Source organism: Muntiacus reevesi, chromosome 1 (genome assembly GCF_963930625.1).
Source record: "Muntiacus reevesi chromosome 1, mMunRee1.1, whole genome shotgun sequence".
Classification (NCBI taxonomy): Eukaryota; Metazoa; Chordata; class Mammalia; order Artiodactyla; family Cervidae; genus Muntiacus; species Muntiacus reevesi.
Genome location: NC_089249.1, coordinates 60,437,091 through 60,453,448, shown reverse-complemented (window position 1 = coordinate 60,453,448; position 16,358 = coordinate 60,437,091). Strand labels below are relative to the sequence as shown.

The 16,358-nt window shown below is 57.6% G+C and overlaps 1 protein-coding gene across 2 annotated transcripts in view; it reads right to left on the bottom strand.

Annotated features, from left to right (window-relative positions):
- The window catches only part of TBC1D22A (TBC1 domain family member 22A), a 260,473-nt gene that overhangs the window by 230,321 nt on the left and 13,794 nt on the right, over positions 1–16,358 (bottom strand). For both annotated transcript variants that reach the window (XM_065945555.1, XM_065945561.1), the window contains exons 2-4: positions 9,007–9,063; positions 7,511–7,833; positions 3,199–3,375 (exon numbers count right to left, since the gene is read on the bottom strand). In XM_065945555.1, coding sequence (XP_065801627.1) covers positions 3,199–3,375; positions 7,511–7,833; positions 9,007–9,063 — 557 coding nt within the window. The remainder of the gene's footprint in view (positions 1–3,198; positions 3,376–7,510; positions 7,834–9,006; positions 9,064–16,358) is intronic.

The following is a 16,358-nucleotide window of genomic DNA, read 5'->3' as shown; positions in this document are numbered from 1 at the left end:
GCTGCGGGCGTCCGTCTGCCCCCCGACACTCAGCACCAGCTCTCGAGGGCAGGGGCCCCGGGCTCTGTTCGCGGTTCGCCCCAGCACCAACCACAACAGGTGGTTCAGGAAGACTAGCCGAGCAAAGAACTACGTGGGCACCTGACGTCAGTCACCCCGACTCACAAGGACCCTGCAGGGAGGTCAGATTCCCCGGGACGGGACAGGAGGCTGAGTCACGGATCCGCGCCGGTCACGCACCGGCTCCCAGGCTGCACGGCCTCGCCCTCCTGCCGTCACAGGCCCTGCAGGCAGGCTGTCCTCCAGCCCCGGGCCCTGAAGGGCCATCAACTCAAGCCCTTGATTCCAGAATGAACAGCTCCGGGCCACCCACCTGCCCCCTGAAAAACCCCCTTCCCCCCAGAGCCGGTTCCCACACAGAGGCTCTCCACCCTAAAGCCCGGCCCTGGGGCTCACGTGGGTAAGAGGATGAACGTGCGGTGACAAGGCCGTGTGCCGTGCGTGCAGAGGACCTCGGGGCCCGGCTGCCGCCACGCGGTCACCCATGGGCCTCGGAGGCGCAGGCTCTGCCGGCGGCCAAGTCACACTCCCATTCACAGACACGCGTGACCACGGAAGCCTCCAAGGGTCGTTTCCCTGAGCTTCGAAAAAGGCGGCCTTTGCACGGGAAAAGACTGGGTCGATGCTGAGAGCGGAGTGAGCCGTTATCTTCTGTTCGCTGCCCGTCCGCAAGCTCCAGACGGAGCCCCAGCAAACACAGCCGCGAGGCCCGAGGCCAGAGGGACACTGCGGCCAGAGGCACTTCTGTGGGCGTTGCCCAGGTCAGCGCTTTGCTCCTCCAACGTCAGCAAATATTGGCCACTTACCTCGCGAATGTGATGTGAAGAATACTTCCCACTGTCTCCCAAAGCTAACTGCTTTCCGAAAACAGGCAACTTATGGCTGTTTTCTCCTGCCACCAAATACAAATCCCGTAACTGTTTAACTTGGAAAGCTTTGGTTTTCGCCTTTTGGTGTGAGACTTCATACTTACATAGAATTTTAAGGAAAAGCAAGAAAAAAAACAGAATCCCACAACCGAACAGAAGAATCCAGCTTCTTTTAACCTTTTACTTTATCTATACGTACTCACTTGCCCACACATCTTGAAAACTTCATTTTTAAGTATGATTTTAATTTCCCAAGTTACTCTGATGACAAAGTCCACAGGAGATTCTAACTGGGGGCTCGGGTCCTGACTCAGAGCTGCAGTTCCCGCCAAGCAATCTAGTTTTCACAAGTGATTCCCGTGCCGCCTAGGACTAGATCAGGGGATGTCTGGTGAGAGGTGATCAGAGGGGGCTCCGCTGAGCCAGGACAAACCAGCAACCCGGCCTCTGGCCATGATCACCGAGGTGGCAAACAATTCACCCACAGCCGGCTCAGAGCTCACCAGTGGGACGTGACACACGCCCGGGGCCTTGCCCGTCCCAGAGCACAGCTCGAGCTCCGGAGGAGCACGCCAGCTCCCGAGACAGGGGACGCAGCACCCGCATGCCACGCGGGACCCCGGGGTGGGTACTGGACTAGGAGGGAGGCATGAGCGTGTGCCCGTCACCGGGACAAGCGTCGTTGGGACTGCACGTGGGCCGAGCCCGGGACGACGGGGCCACGGCAACACCCGGAGGAGGTCTTTGTCCTCAGGAGGGGATGAGGTCTTGAGGAGCAGAGGGTGCGACTTCTCCAAGTGACTCAGAGGGTTGAGGAAAAGCACGGACACACGTGAGCACGCACGCGGAGAACGAACCAGGCGGAAGGTAAACGGCTGGTACAGCCGGGCAAAGAGCACGGGGGGGCGCGTGCACTGGCCCCGCGCCTTCTCCGTGCGTCTGAAGTCACATCGGAACAAGAAGCCTAACACAGACAGTAAGCTGGACCTCTCTGGACGGCGACACCTGGAACCGTGCGAAGGCGGAGGCGGGGAAGGCAAGCTGGAAAAGGAGAAAGGCTCTTCCTCCCGCTGCACCCTCCGTGCTGTGAAACCATCACGTGTGAGCCCAGAAGAGAAACGAAAGTGAACTAAGAAGGGCAGCCGGACGGGAGCGGCACCTTCGGGGCCACGGGACCTTCCCGAAGTCGCCCCGCTCCAGCCCCCGGCCCCAGCAAGGAGGCTGCTCAGCTCCAGCTCCACAGGCCCGGCCCGGGCCGGCATCTCCATCTGCGGGCCTCACGCGCCACCTGCTGGCTGCGCGGGGCACTGCCCGCCGCGGCGCCCAGCCTTCAGCGTGACTGAGCTCCTGGGACCGCAGCCACCTCGTCCTCCCAGGAGCTCCAGCATCCGCGAAGTGCCCGGAGCCCAGGGGCACCTGGCAGGCGTCACACACAAACGTGGAAGCACCTCCGGTGCGTGGAACTCCAGCAGGACTGAACAGCAAGCACGGGCCGCAGGGCCCAGCTGCCCCACGAGAAGCTCGGCGGGACCCCCCAGCCAAGCCCGGCCTGGACCCCCGCCCCCCGCCGGCTCACTCTACAGCCAGTCCCACTCCACGCCGACCCGCTGCCCCCGTCAGATGGTGCACCGCCAGCCCCCCCAAGCAGGTCTCAGTCACCGGCCCTGGTCACCACCACGACCACCATGAAGCACAAGGAAGGACGTCCGGCCGGCCGGGCGGCCTCCCACGGCAGCACTGAGGAGCCAGGAGAGCGCGCTAAGAAAATCATCGAAGAATGCTCATCACCCCCAACTAAAAATAAGTTTAAAAAAAAAACACTGTACAATGATTATCTTACAATTAAAACTAAAAAAAATTTTTTTTAAATGCTCATCAAATTGCACTGGAAGCACATTAATAAACACACCTAGAGTAAACTTTCAGGACAAGGCTCTCCTCCTAGTGACTTACCCGCATGAAATACAACAGATCGACTTCTGACCTGGTAAATCACATAGGTAACCTGTGCTTAAGGGGGAGCAGGTCGTGCCTTTCAAATCCTGGCCTCCTGCAGAAATGAGCACGGCCTAGAGCGGCCAAGCCCACAGGGACTCACCCCCAGGACTCACCCCCGGGACTCGCCCACGGAGACTCGCCCCGGGGACTCACCAGGGGGACTCACCCCGGGGACTCGCATACGGAGACTCGCCCCGGGGACTCACCAGGGGGACTCGCCAGGGGGACTCGCCAGGGGGACTCGCCAGGGGGACTCGCCCCGGGGACTCACCGAGGTCTGTGTTGGGGCCCGCAAGCAGGTGCTTGAACTTGTCCAGCCGAGAGGCCTCTCTTTCACTTAAGGCCGAGCTGCTGAGGGTGCTGGGCTCGGGCGCCCCACCCAGCGCCACCGTGGCAGCGTGCGGGAGAGACTGGGACCTCTGCAGAGGGACGGCGTCGCTGGCGCTTCCTGTTGGGGGGTGAGGGAGAAGAGAGGTGAGATCCCGGGGCTCGGCTCACGGCCAGGTGCCCACCAGGAGGCCTGGCGCCCGCCTGCTGCAGTCCCGCACACCCTCACCGAGCAGCGCAGAACTGCCCGCGCGAGGCAGAGAGCCAGCCGGCTCCCACGCAGAGCCCACTGCCCTCCGGGTCACTCCTCAGGGAAACAGACGCGCCACAAGGGGCAAAACAGGGAGGAGCAGAAAACCACAGCACACGTCGGGGGCGGCAGCCAGGGCTCCCCAGGGGGCCCGCCCGGGTGACACGCCAGAGGATCGGTGGGTGCAGGGCTGGGCAGCGTGCCTGCACGGGTCACCCAGGCCTGGGCATGCAGGGAGGCTACCAAGGCCCACGGCAAGGGCACCGTGACTTTCTGGACATCCCAGGCCTCCCCCAGCCCAGGAGGGAGGCCAGGCCAGGACCGGCACCTGGAGGAAGCAGAGGAAGCCAGGTGCCCCCGCAGGTGGGCTGAGGAGCCCCCGGAGTGCACCTAGCCGCTGAGGCGACGTGAGACAGCACGTGGCACCCAGGCCCGGGCCTGGGCAGGAGCGGCCCCCCAGGTCACGGGACAGAGACCCGCGGGGACGGCAAGGGGCCCGCAGCACGAGGCCCTGAGCGGCTGCAGACCCGCAGACCTGCATCCCCGCGAGTGACCACGGCATCCAAAGTGGACGTCTGGAGCAGAGCTAAACTCCAGGAGACGGGGCAAGGCGTACACGACGTGGAGCGAACGTGCCGACGCTGACTTCCAGCAGCAGCTGCCCCACAGAGCAGGGACACGGCTCCCTCCCCGCGCAGAGCAGAGCCTTCACCCCAAACGCACTCCCGTGGGGGCCCCGAGGCTACAGAGGAGCACGACGACCCTCGCCTCCGGGCAGAATCGGCCCAGTTAAGCTTCCAGAGCGCCTGGGAAAGTGAGCGCAGCGGTGAGGGTGAGGGCGCCTCCTCGCCTGGGGCTGCCCTCGCCTGCAGGAGCCCCCACACTGGCCTCCTCTCAGGGAGGAGGGGCTGGAGCTGGGGGGGGGGGGTGGGGGGTGGGCAGAGATGGGGGGACCAGAGGCCCCCCTCCAGGGGAACGCTCCTCCCCTGCACCTCAGGATTCTCCAGGAGAAGGTGTCGCAGCAAGAACAGGTCCACGAGACATCACGGATAAACGTGCTCAGTCTTATTTACCTCAACCTCAGAGACACCCCGTGTGACTTCACTCAGACACTAAGGGCCCAGGCATCCCTGAGCTGAGCTCTGAGGCAGGATCTGGGAGATCAGGCGAGAGCAACAAGCCCCCGAGGAACAGTAAGACCTCCAGCCAGGCCCCCATCACTGTGAGCAGAAGACCCACCACCGCCCCACCTCCAGGGTCCCGGAGAGTACGAGGCCACTGCTGCCTCTGGTGTCCACACAAGACCTGCTCACAGCTGGGCCACGGGCAGCCGCAGGGACAGCCATCGCCTGGCCGATGCTCACCAAGCCCATCCCGGCCAGTGATACGCTTTGCCACTAACCCAGCGATGCCCCAAGTCAGGCAGAGTGCCTCTGACTTCAGGTACGAAGGCAAGAGACGTTTATGAAGAGCATCAGGGCAGCCGGAAGGTGGAGCGCTGGCCCAGAAGCCAGTCGACGAGCCCACCGTCTGCCTCTGCCAAGCTGGGAGGCGGCCCTCCCCAGGGCTGGAGGCCCGAGCCGCTGGCGGCAGGGAGGCCTGCGGGCGCCGTGCAGGGTGACGCGCCCACAGCGGGCCTGCTGGGCTCCCCACAGACGCTGGAGAAGCCGTGCGCGCCCTCTGTGCCCCCACGGAGGACTGCTCCAGGGCATGCCGAATTCCCAACCTCCGCTCACAGGAGCAAAGAAGTCAAACGGACCTCGCGGGTCTCACCCAAGCAGAGAAGGCCCCGCCGGCCCAGCAGGACGGTGTGGCTGCCGCGCCACATGGGGAGCAGGTCCTAAGGGCAGCTTGGGTTACATCAGTGGCGTCTACGCAACTGCGCAGAACGCCCAGGAGAGACCACGGGGCCTGGGGCGTGGTCCCTGCCGCCAGGGATCGAAGAGTTGCGGTCTCGGCAGAGCCCACCGCAGGAGGAACCCAGGGCCTGGGAGTGCATGTCCCGCCCAGGCGCATGGGATGCGAGCAGAGTGCCCGTCACGAGCCACAGGAATCCTGCATCTACCTGGAAAGGCTCAAACTCGGTGCCCTTCGGTTCTTAGGATCAAATACGTCCAAGTTCACTTCGTGTGAAAGAAAAATAGTTTAGATTCCAATGTGAAAACTGGTCAAACGAAATAACTCATGCTATTCCACAAAGAAGATGGTAACGCTGCAGAAGTTAATTCCTGGAATGTGTTTTTGAAACCTAGAGCTGAGTATGAAACCTAATTTTGCCCCAGCCAGCAGGCTGCCTCAGGCTGCGCTGATGACCTCATTTTCTTTTCTGTAAACAAGGGGTGAGCCCCCGAACCCCCAGAGACCTCGGGGAGAGGGACCGAGCGGGCTGTGGCTGCACTGCCAGCCCCACACCCCCACACTCACCCCTTACCTGACACCACAGACCCCACACCCCTCATTCACCCCTTACTTGACACCACAGACCCCACAGCCCTCACTCACCCCTTACCTGACACCACAGACCCCACACCCCTCACTCACCCCTTACCTGACACCACAGACCCCACACCCCTCACTCACCCCTTACCTGACACCACAGACCCCACACCCCTCAGTCACCCCTTACCTCTCTGACACCACAGACCCCACAGCCCTCACTCACCCCTTACCTGACACCACAGACCCCACACCCCTCACCCACCCCTTACTTGACACCACAGACCCCACAGCCCTCACTCACCCCTTACCTGACACCACAGACCCCACACCCCTCACTCACCCCTTACCTGACACCACAGACCCCACACCCCTCACTCACCCCTTACCTGACACCACAGACCCCACACCCCTCACTCACCCCTTACCTCTCTGACACCACAGACCCCACAGCCCTCACTCACCCCTTACCTGACACCACAGACCCCACACCCCTCACTCACCCCTTACCTGACACCACAGACCCCACACCCCTCACTCACCCCTTACCTCTCTGACACCACAGACCCCACAGCCCTCACTCACCCCTTACCTGACACCACAGACCCCACACCCCTCACCCGCCCCTTACTTGACACCACAGACCCCACAGCCCTCACTCACCCCTTACCTGACACCATAGACCCCACACCCCTCACCCACCCCTTACCTGACACCACAGACCCCACACCCCTCACCCACCCCTTACCCGACACCGCAGACCCCACACCCCTCACTCACCCCTTACCCGACACCACAGACCCCACACTCCTCACCCACCCCTTACCTGCCTGACACCACCGGCCCCAGAAGCCACTCTGACCACTGGATTCAGGATCTCAGCCCGCATCCCACCCTGCTCTGGGACCACCCCGCCTGTTCTGACCCCGGCACCTGCCGCCTTCCGGCACCCGGGCCTCCTCACACGTCACGCGGAGGCTGCTGTCCACCCCCTCGCCAGAACGGACGCTCCAAGGCACAAGGGCTCCCACGTCCTGAGAACGTGGCCTGAGCCGTCACAGGTTAAACAGCCGTGCTGTCTGATGTCTCAGCCCCTCCAGCACAGAGAGAGCCAAAGTGACGAAGAGCGCCCGGCACGTGGACGGGAGACACGGGCGAGAGCTAACCTCGCAGACTTTAGAATCGGAACCTGGCGATTCCAGAGAGCAGACACCCGCCCTGCAGACGCTGAGCCCACATGTCGGGGACCTGGGGGGATCATCGGAACTGGCGGGGGGAGATCCAGCCCTGAACACGAGGCTGGACCAGCCCCTGGGCTGGAAACGCCCCGAGGGCGTCCTGAGAAGGGCGGGGTCCCCCAGCGGCCCACAGAAGCTCCTGCCTGGCCACGCGGTCTGGAGGGAGATGCACTCAGCCAGGAGGAGGAGAGGAAGCGCAGCTGCCTCTGCTGACCAGGAGCCCCTCGGCTGCTGGATCTCTGAGCCCCAGAGGGCTGGGACCCTCCCCTCCCCGGGGAGAGGGCTCCAGGCCTCCTTCCAGAAACCCGCCCGCCTCTCCCCACCGCCCCCACCTTCAGGACAGGCCGCATGGCTCTCGCTGACGGACTTCACCAGCCGCACGTCACCACCGGGGGCCTCGGGGGGCTCCGCCGAGGGCTCCGGGGCCCCGGGGGGCTGGGGGCGCGCCTGCCGCTGGCTGTGGTTGCGCAGGACGCGGTGGGCCGTCTCCATGACGACTGCAGTGTTGAGGCTCTCGGCCGCCATGGCCAGGAGCTCGTCATCGTCTTCGCCGGCGTCCCAGGCGTCGCTGGTGTTGCTCTCAAACTCCTGGAAGGTGCTGACTCGCTTGGCCTTGACCGGCGTGGTGGGCGCCTTGGGCGTGGCCTTGAGCAAGCTGCAAAGCAAAAGCGGTCTGTACTCGCACCCTGGGGGCTGAGCGTGGTCACCCCGGGACAGGTCAGACCAGCCCCCGGGGGGACAGGTTCACAAGAGAGCTGAGAGTGAAGTGGAAGAGCAAACGCGGCCCGAGGCATCCAGGGTGAGACGGAGCTCCCGGGCTGCAGGGGCCAGGAAGGAGGAGAGGCTTCCCGGGACAGTCACGCTGCCTCTGTGCCCCAGAGCCACGCCTGAGGACGCGCGGCAGCGCCCCGCGCCCACAAACCTCTCGCCCCAGCACCTGCGCAGACCTCCAGGGGCAGCAGCCCGGGCTGCGGGCGGGGGAGACTGTTCGCAGGACACGGGCCCTCGGCAGGCGGGTCTGGATACGGGACAGTTTGAAGGATCCCGCACAGCATGTCAGCACGCAACACGTGCTCCGAGTGTCAGGAGCTTGTCCTCACACGCCCGGTCCTCCAGGGCCACCCCTGCCCCGCACCCACCTCTGGAGAAGGCGCCCAGACACAGGCCCAGCAAGCCGCAGGCAGCGGGAGGGAGCACAGGACGTCCCTCGACCTGCATCAGCTACAGGAAGTGAAAAAAACTTCTCTCGGGGGCTTTCTGCTTTTCTGAAGGTGTCCTTTCTCAGCTGGTTCAGACAGTAAAGAATCTGCCGGCAGTGTGGGACACCCGGCTTCAATTCCTGGGTTGGGAAAGTGCCCTGGAGGAGGAAACGGCCACCCCCTCCAATATTCCTGCCTGGAGAAGTCCATGGACAGAGGAGCCTGGCGGGCTACAGTCCATGGGGTCACAGAGACTCAGACACGCCTGAGCGACTGGAACGCTACTTTCAGCACTGAGGCTTCACTTGGGTGACCACGTCCAGTTTCTGTCTTGCTGTCGCTGCCCCCAGTATGCTCCGAGAAGCCAGGGCCAGAGCCAAGCTCGCGGGTGCGCCAGGCCCCACCCCAGCCCCCGGGAGCCCTGCAAAGGCTGCCCTCCTCTGCATGGCGCCCCCTCAGAGGCTGGGCCGTGAAAGGCCAGCAGCGCCTCCCGTAAAGCAGTCGCTAGATTCGTGCTGGCTGAGTGAAGGGCACTCTCCTCCCCGCTGGGAATCCCAGGGAGCTGGGGGGTCACCACACCCCCAGGCCCAGCCTGAGAAGAGCCTCACGCAGCCCGAGAGGTCACTTACGTGCCGTGGACCAGGGGATCGAAGGGCGGGTGCTGAGCGCCATACACGTGCTGGATGCTGTTCAGAAAGGAAGGGGAATAAATTAGCTTCTCCCGGTGTTCACAAGGGCCCCATGGATGCAGGAAGCAGGCCAGCTCCTCAAACCAGCGCCAGAGGGAGCAAACCGGCCACCACAGGGTTCCCCAGGGCCCGTCGGGAAGGCCGAATGACGCCAGACAAGGCCACCCCCACACACACACACAGGTCATTCAGCCTCCCAGCGAACGGGCCTCAGTGAGGCACCCACGGCCCCAGGGCATCACCACAGGGCCTGGGGCATCGGCCAGCCTCTGCTCCTGGCCTAAAAGACTGACCCAGACACAGCCCTCGGGAAGCTCTCACCCGGCACCACCCTGCTCAGGGACGGAATACAGAATTACAAACACAATTTTGTTAAAAGACTGCGTGGTTTCATTATAAAGTCTGTGCTCATCAGAGCAGATCTGGAAAAAGAGACGGGGACAGAACTCATGTGCAACGCTGGCCAGCTGAGAGACCCAACGCACAGCCTTTCCTCCCCCCGACGCCCGGCCAGGGGAGGCCAGGGGACCCGAGGCAGGCCAGCTGCAGAGACAGAGGAGAGAGGCTTGGCGGTACGACCCTGACCCTCAGCTTCCCCCTCTTCTTGTTCAGAACACACACCTGAGGCCAAGAGGGGCCCGGCCATCCTGCCCCATGAGAAACAAACACGAGAAATGAAGCCCCTCATGACGGATGGGGGGGCGGGGGGGCTTAGAATGAAGGTGGGAAGACAGCGGGACTCCGGCAGCTTGGAGCTGTTGGCTCTCAACCCTGGACCACTCCCTAGACTTCCATGGCATGAAATAAGCAAGCCCCTGTTTGCTGAAGCCACAGGCAGGCAGAGTCCCGACCGCTGTGGTCCGGTGGAGCAGACCGCCTCTGCGAGCCGAGGCAGAGCCTCGCAGGCGCCTGTGCGCTCAGCTCTCTGTCCATGGGATTTTCCAAGCAAGAGTGCTGGAGTGGGCTGCCATCTCCTCCTCCGTGCAGGGTGCATGTATGTAAAGATAAATACAGACACGGGGGAGCTTAGTACACAGATGAAGTCTTCTTAGCGTTTAAAACAAAATGAAGTCCTATCTTGTTTACTCAGTAATATATCAATGCCACAACTATTTCCCCGTATTACTGTTCATCACTCTACTTAAATACATGTACTTTATATCATGTGATACACATGAAAGATACATGCAGCGTATTTACACTTTAAAACCTCACACTGCGGGCACAAGGGGTTTCCCCAGACATTTCTCTGCAACGCCCATAAATCTGCAATTATTTCCAAGCTTCCTAAGTTTTCAAAAATCATAATAACATGTTTCCCTGGACAACCTCACCTCTAATTTCACACCGCCCCACCATTATGGTTACACGGTAATTTGTTTCACCAGTGTTGATTGTCAACTCTTTGTTTAAAACTGTGTGTGACTATAAAAACAGCGATAAACTTCTCTGGGGACAATACTTTCACGCAAATATAACTTCGTGAAGATAAAGTCCTAGAGAAGGCATGCCTGGGACACAAAGGATACACGTGTATCAACGGCGTAAACGGCTGACCCCAGACCCACGTGGAGGGTAGAGTGCGGACCTCCGCACGGCGGACAGTCTGAGTGTGATTTCCAGTCGGCGCTCCGGACCCGCAGTCCCTCCCGATCTGTGGTTCTGCGTGCCCGCTTCAGGCCATCTGGATGGTGTTGGGCTGCAGTATTTACTACTGAAAAACACCCGTCTGTAAGTGGACCCACGCGGTTCAAACCCACGTTAGCCAAGGGCCCAATGCAGAGCTCACTGCTGTTTGACGGGGGGAAGGGGGTATACAGATGCTGATCGTGTACCTTCCCGATTATTAGGGAGGCTGAGCCATCTCGAAACATCCTTTGTCCATCTGTGCCTTTATAAACCGCCTGTTTGAACTCTGCCCATTTCTAAGAGGTGCCCACCCTTATCTCACTGATTTGTAAAAGCTTCTTTGTAAACAGGACTCCTCTGTCATTGAGGCAGTGAGGTGGGCAGAACGAGGGCCCCAAAAGCGTCGCCTCCCAACCCCAGCACGCATGAACGTGTCACCTCACATGGTAACGGGGAAGAACTTCTGTGTTCCATCAGAAGTTAATCACCAAAGGGATGTTGCCTATAAGCTTTAATTACACACTATGGCCCATCTCTGGGAACCGTGCCTCCCAGGGAATGAGCGTTAGGCTAAAATACCTTTGTTTCACTCACAGGAACCATCTCACCAGGCCCACCTGTGAATGACTGCGGGAGGCAGAAATTCACGCATCCCCTCCGGAGGCTGATGGGAACCAGGAAGTGTGCGACCTACGCCCTCCCCTTTGAGTATAAAAGGGGTCTGAATTCTAGCTCAGGCAAGGCTAGGAGTAGTGCGTACCCTCGCCTTCTTCTTGGTTTGCTGGATTTCCGAACAAAGTCATCATTCCTGCCCAACCGCTCGCTGGGGCCTGCAGTGCAGCGTGCGGGACGAGCTCGGACTAACAAACCTGGGGGACTCATCGAGGAGCCTGGCTTGCTCGTGCCCAGCCAGCCTGGCTGGGGAACTTCGGGCGAGGAGGGCCCTGGCAGCTGCCTGGACCACTTGTCCCGAGGATCCGCACCCCTCAGAGTTCCCTGAAGCAGCACCGGCCGCCCCAGCACGCGGCAGCTGGAGGAAGGAGTCAAAGCTGGGGAGCCACACGGACTCCATGTACCAGGTGAGTAGCTCAGGCGTGTACAACCGGGAACTATTTCCTCTCCGTTTGGGGCTTGTTTTTCTAGAGTAAGCCAACTTGGTTTGCAGCTGTATTTGAGTGGGGCACCCTGCTGGAGAGAGGAAAGAGGTGCTGGACTCGTACCCCATTTGTGAGCCAGCGGGTTGGTGTCTGGGATGCCGGCATTTGGGTGTGCCATTTGTGCTTTGACTGTCTTGAAAAAGAGGGAGTGTGACAACTATCCCTGGAGAGAGTCCTCTGGGGAGCGTTTTGGACCAGGATCTGAGCACAGCTCTGAACCCACAGGTGAGAGGAGGGGCCGTGGCACCTGTCAGGATCCCCACAGGGGTCCGGGCAGGGTTACCTTGGGGCCCTGTGCACTGCGGACTGCGACTCTCGCTGCATTAATTACATCACTTACGTCTCCCGTGCTGCTGGGATATGTAAAACTCCAAGACCAAACGAGGGTTTATTTAGGCTTCTGCTTATTCTTTTGGTTTCCTCTTATTCAGTCCTGTTTGTCCACTTACAGCCAAATCAGTTTTGTGATACTTAACTTTTATTGATATCAAGTGTGGAGAAAAGGAAGAAAACCTGTCTGTTTTTGTCCAAGAGTAAGACATTCTGAGAAGAGGGAGGGTTGGTTCCTAAGGGAGGTTTTGGTTTCACCGAAAGCTAGAAATAGAAGTGTCTTTTCCATAAATACTAGTAAAAGGGTTTAACTTGTAGACATATGACCCTGGTTTGTCCCATCTGCTAGAAGCTCAATTTGAATCCACTCTGTTAAAACTGATGGGTTTCACACTGCTGTACCTGATTCATAGTTAAAATTTTTGAGGTGACAGCGTTTGCATGTTTGTACATGTGTTAGAGGTATGGTACCAACCAGGTTAATTTGTAAAAGAACTATTTAATTGGCTTAAAGGAAATTTAATTGCTTACATGAATACTCAAATATAAAAAACTGGCCAGAATGAGTTTCAGGTTCACATGATCTAGGAAATACTCAGTATTGAATTAGTATCTGTTGTGAAAGTTTTGCTTAAGCTTGCTGGTTTGATACAGATGTCTTTATAGTCATCAACACTAAGTATAATACTTTTACTATACCTAGGTTTATTAGACAATAATACCTCACTCCTGTTACAAAGACTGTCATCAAGAAAAATAACAATGTGACAAAGCTGTTAAGTCAAGAGAGGTAAATGAAGCCAAGGTCTTTGGAGTAAACCCTATGGGAATGATGTTTTGGGAATGTCAAACTAGATAATCCAGACTTTCATAACTTAGAAGGAAGACTGAACTTAAAATCTCACAAAACTTGAATTTTTGGTTCTCTAAGAGGACAATGTTTTCTTAAAATATTGAACTGCTTTTGATAACTGCTTCTTTAAGTGAGCTCTATGTGCCATTTTATCACAGGTTAAAATTTTTTGATATTTTTTTACAAACTTCCCAAAGATCAAGTTCCAAGTAGGGTTCATCTGACCTCTAGTTAACTTTTGCCAGAGGATCCCTGGAACACCTCAAATTATTTGTTTTCTCTCCATCTCAGAGGAATATTAAACTATTTGGGCTTACTGGGTGTGTTTGAATTGCATGGGAGGCACTGTCAAATGAGTGGCGATAAAACATCCTTAGAATGTATCATATGGGTAAACGTTATTTAAATACACATTCTAGAAATTATATGGAACTCCTAAAATCCTGGCAAATCATATCAGTCATAATCTTAGTAATTATCTTGGTTGTCTGTCACAGGAGTAATCAAGTTTCTGTTCACTGTTATCTGTGGTTTTACAGTGGCTTCTGATTGAGTCTATGTTGTTCTATGAAAAAGCAGGGAAGAATAATGACCGTTAAGTGCAAGCCATTTGTGCCATTACATCAGGGAAAATGGAAGGAAGGGAATGAGTGAGGGCCTGGTGCTTCAAACCGTAACTCCTCTGGTTGAGCAGATGTCCCAGCCGCTCTGGCTGTTATGCCAATATACCCTCCCTTCCCACCCCTTCCGTTTCTACCAAGCCCCAGTTCCTGACACAGGGGCCCAGGACTCCTTGCGCCCCATAAGGACCAGCTAGAAAATCCTGTGTTAGTTTCTAGGGAATAAGGACTTGGTGGAGTATCACCATCTAAAAACCAACAGGGCATCTAATTTGAGCTAGGAGTCACTTCCGTGTCAGGGCGATTCCCTTACATCATTATCTCGTAGGGGCTTAAATGCAAACCACCAGCGGGCTGGCTTTCTCAGGCTTCTTTAAATGGGAAGATCACAACCCTCCTTATGAGGAGGGTCCGCTACACCTGAAGGCCCCTTGGCAGCAACCAGAGCTGAACCAAACTGGGGACCAGTGAGGGAAGAGGCCCTTACCAGACCCCTACTTAGCAGTGCGTCTTGGCAGGGCCTTGGAAATGGAAACCAAAGCAACAGAGTTTGAACAATATTCAAGAACTTCAGCCAAACAAATGAAGCCCTCTCTGAACTTTTGCAAATAATTTACTGGGCCTACAGACATACTAAAGCACATCCCAAGGCCCTAAAAATACTAGCATGGTCAATTTGACCTTCTGGGGCAAAGTGCCTCAGATATCAGGAGGAAGTTGCAAAAATCAGCTGGTACATTTGGAATGAAACCTTCTCAATTGGTAGACGTTGCTTTTATAAAGTATTCAACAGGGAACAAGAGAGAAATGCTAAACAAAAAGCCGCTTTTTGGCAGTGACACTGGATTTTTGAAAGGCGGTATAACTCTAAGGAGAAGTAAGTCCCGTTGGAACAGTGCACCCACTGTGAGGAGGAGGAACACTGGAGAACAGACTGCCTCTGCTAAAACAGAAGAACAATTAAAGACGAGAGCCTCTCACAGGTGTTAACAGGCAGATGCATGCGGAAGAGGCCCAGGGGCTCCCTTGGCCTGGAGGCACCTCACCCCCACGGGAGCCAAGACACTGATGTGGGGAGTGAGCTGATTACCTCCTGACAGATTTCACCCTGGAGTTTTCACCGGAACAGCTTGACATCAGGGTCCCACCAGAACACACTTTAAGCCTACAGATGGAGCTCGTGAAAATCCCAGAAAAGCAGACAGCGCTCTTTCTCCCAGGGTCTTAAACATAATCCAAAGACCACTGGCAGACCTCCCCAGACGGGGACTCAACACAGAGGAACCTGCCCACCGAGGACTGAAAAACAGACTTGACTCTCGTGCCTCACAACATCTCAGATAACCTGCTGGTGTTTGTGGGCACCTACAGGAAGGGTGGAAGTATATCCCACCTGGATGCAGTCTACAGTGGTTAAAGCCTTCCTTGGGGAAATCGTCCCGATTTGAATCAAGGCACCAAAACAACTCACATCCTGGAGAACAGTCAACAGGAAAAGCCAAGAAAACGAATCATACCTTGAAGAGGAGCGTCGCTAAAATGTCGAGAGACATTTTAACTTGGGCTAAGGCCTTGCTAACTGCCCTGTTACAGGTCAGGGGCTCCCAGAAGCAGGCTTAAATGAAGCCCCTTTAGAAGCCGTTCCAACTGTCGGCACAGACAGGAGAATCTAAGTGCTAGAAGGCTTAGTGGTTGCAAATCATATTAAAAGGCTGGGCTCTACACCATTCATGAGGCTGCCTGCAACAGGTCTGCCCATCCATGAAGCAGATGGCAATTCCACTGTAGTTGGGGAAGCGGCGACCAACTGTGTAATTGTGTCCAAACGAACAGCACAGGAATTTAGGGTATGCATCAGGAACTGGAAGCAAAACCTCAAAAGTTCAATTACAAATTAGACAAAGTGCCAAGAGGTTTCCCTGGTTCAAACAGCTGTAGATTAAAGGGACTGCCTGAAGACGCTAAGGCGTATCCGCCACCTCCGTTCAGCGGAATGGCCTTCGCTCCTTGACCCAAAGGAGCGTGGGAGGGACGCTGACAGTGGGGCCTGTAACAGAAGAGACTTCGTTCTCTCACAAGTGAATCGCTAGAGGGCGGTCGCCGATGAGCTTAAACCGTACATAACGGCCATCTCTGGGAACCCTGCCTCCCCGGGAATGAGCATTCAGCTTTACTAGCTCACAGGAACCTCGTGACCAGGCCCACGTGTGAACGGCAGCAGGAGGAGGAAATTCACACACCCCGATGAGGCTGATGGGAACCAGGAAGTGTCTGACTTCTGCCCCCTCCTCTTTTAGTATAAAAGGAGCCCGAATTCTAGCTCAGGCATGATGGTTCTTTGGAGCAGGAACCCACCGTCCTCTCGTTTTGCTGGCCTTCTAATTCAGGTCGCTGTTCCTTGTCCCAGCAACCCGCATGGATGACTGGCCTGTCGAGTAGCAAGCAGTGTGAGCTGCGACTCGGGACAGCACGGCAGAGGGGGCCCTGCAGACGCGACTGGGGCACACGCCTGGGAGCGCAGCCTGCGTCATCCAGGTGGGCTCCGTCTCATCCAAGTCCTCAAGCGGAGAGCCTCCCCGCCTGTGGTCAGGGGGTCGTGACCGAGGAGGAACGCGTGGCTGGCTGGGAATGTGCACAAAGGGGGCTGCAGTCCAGGAGTGCGGGCAGCCTTGAAGCTGGAGAGGTAAGGAGAGACCTTCTCCC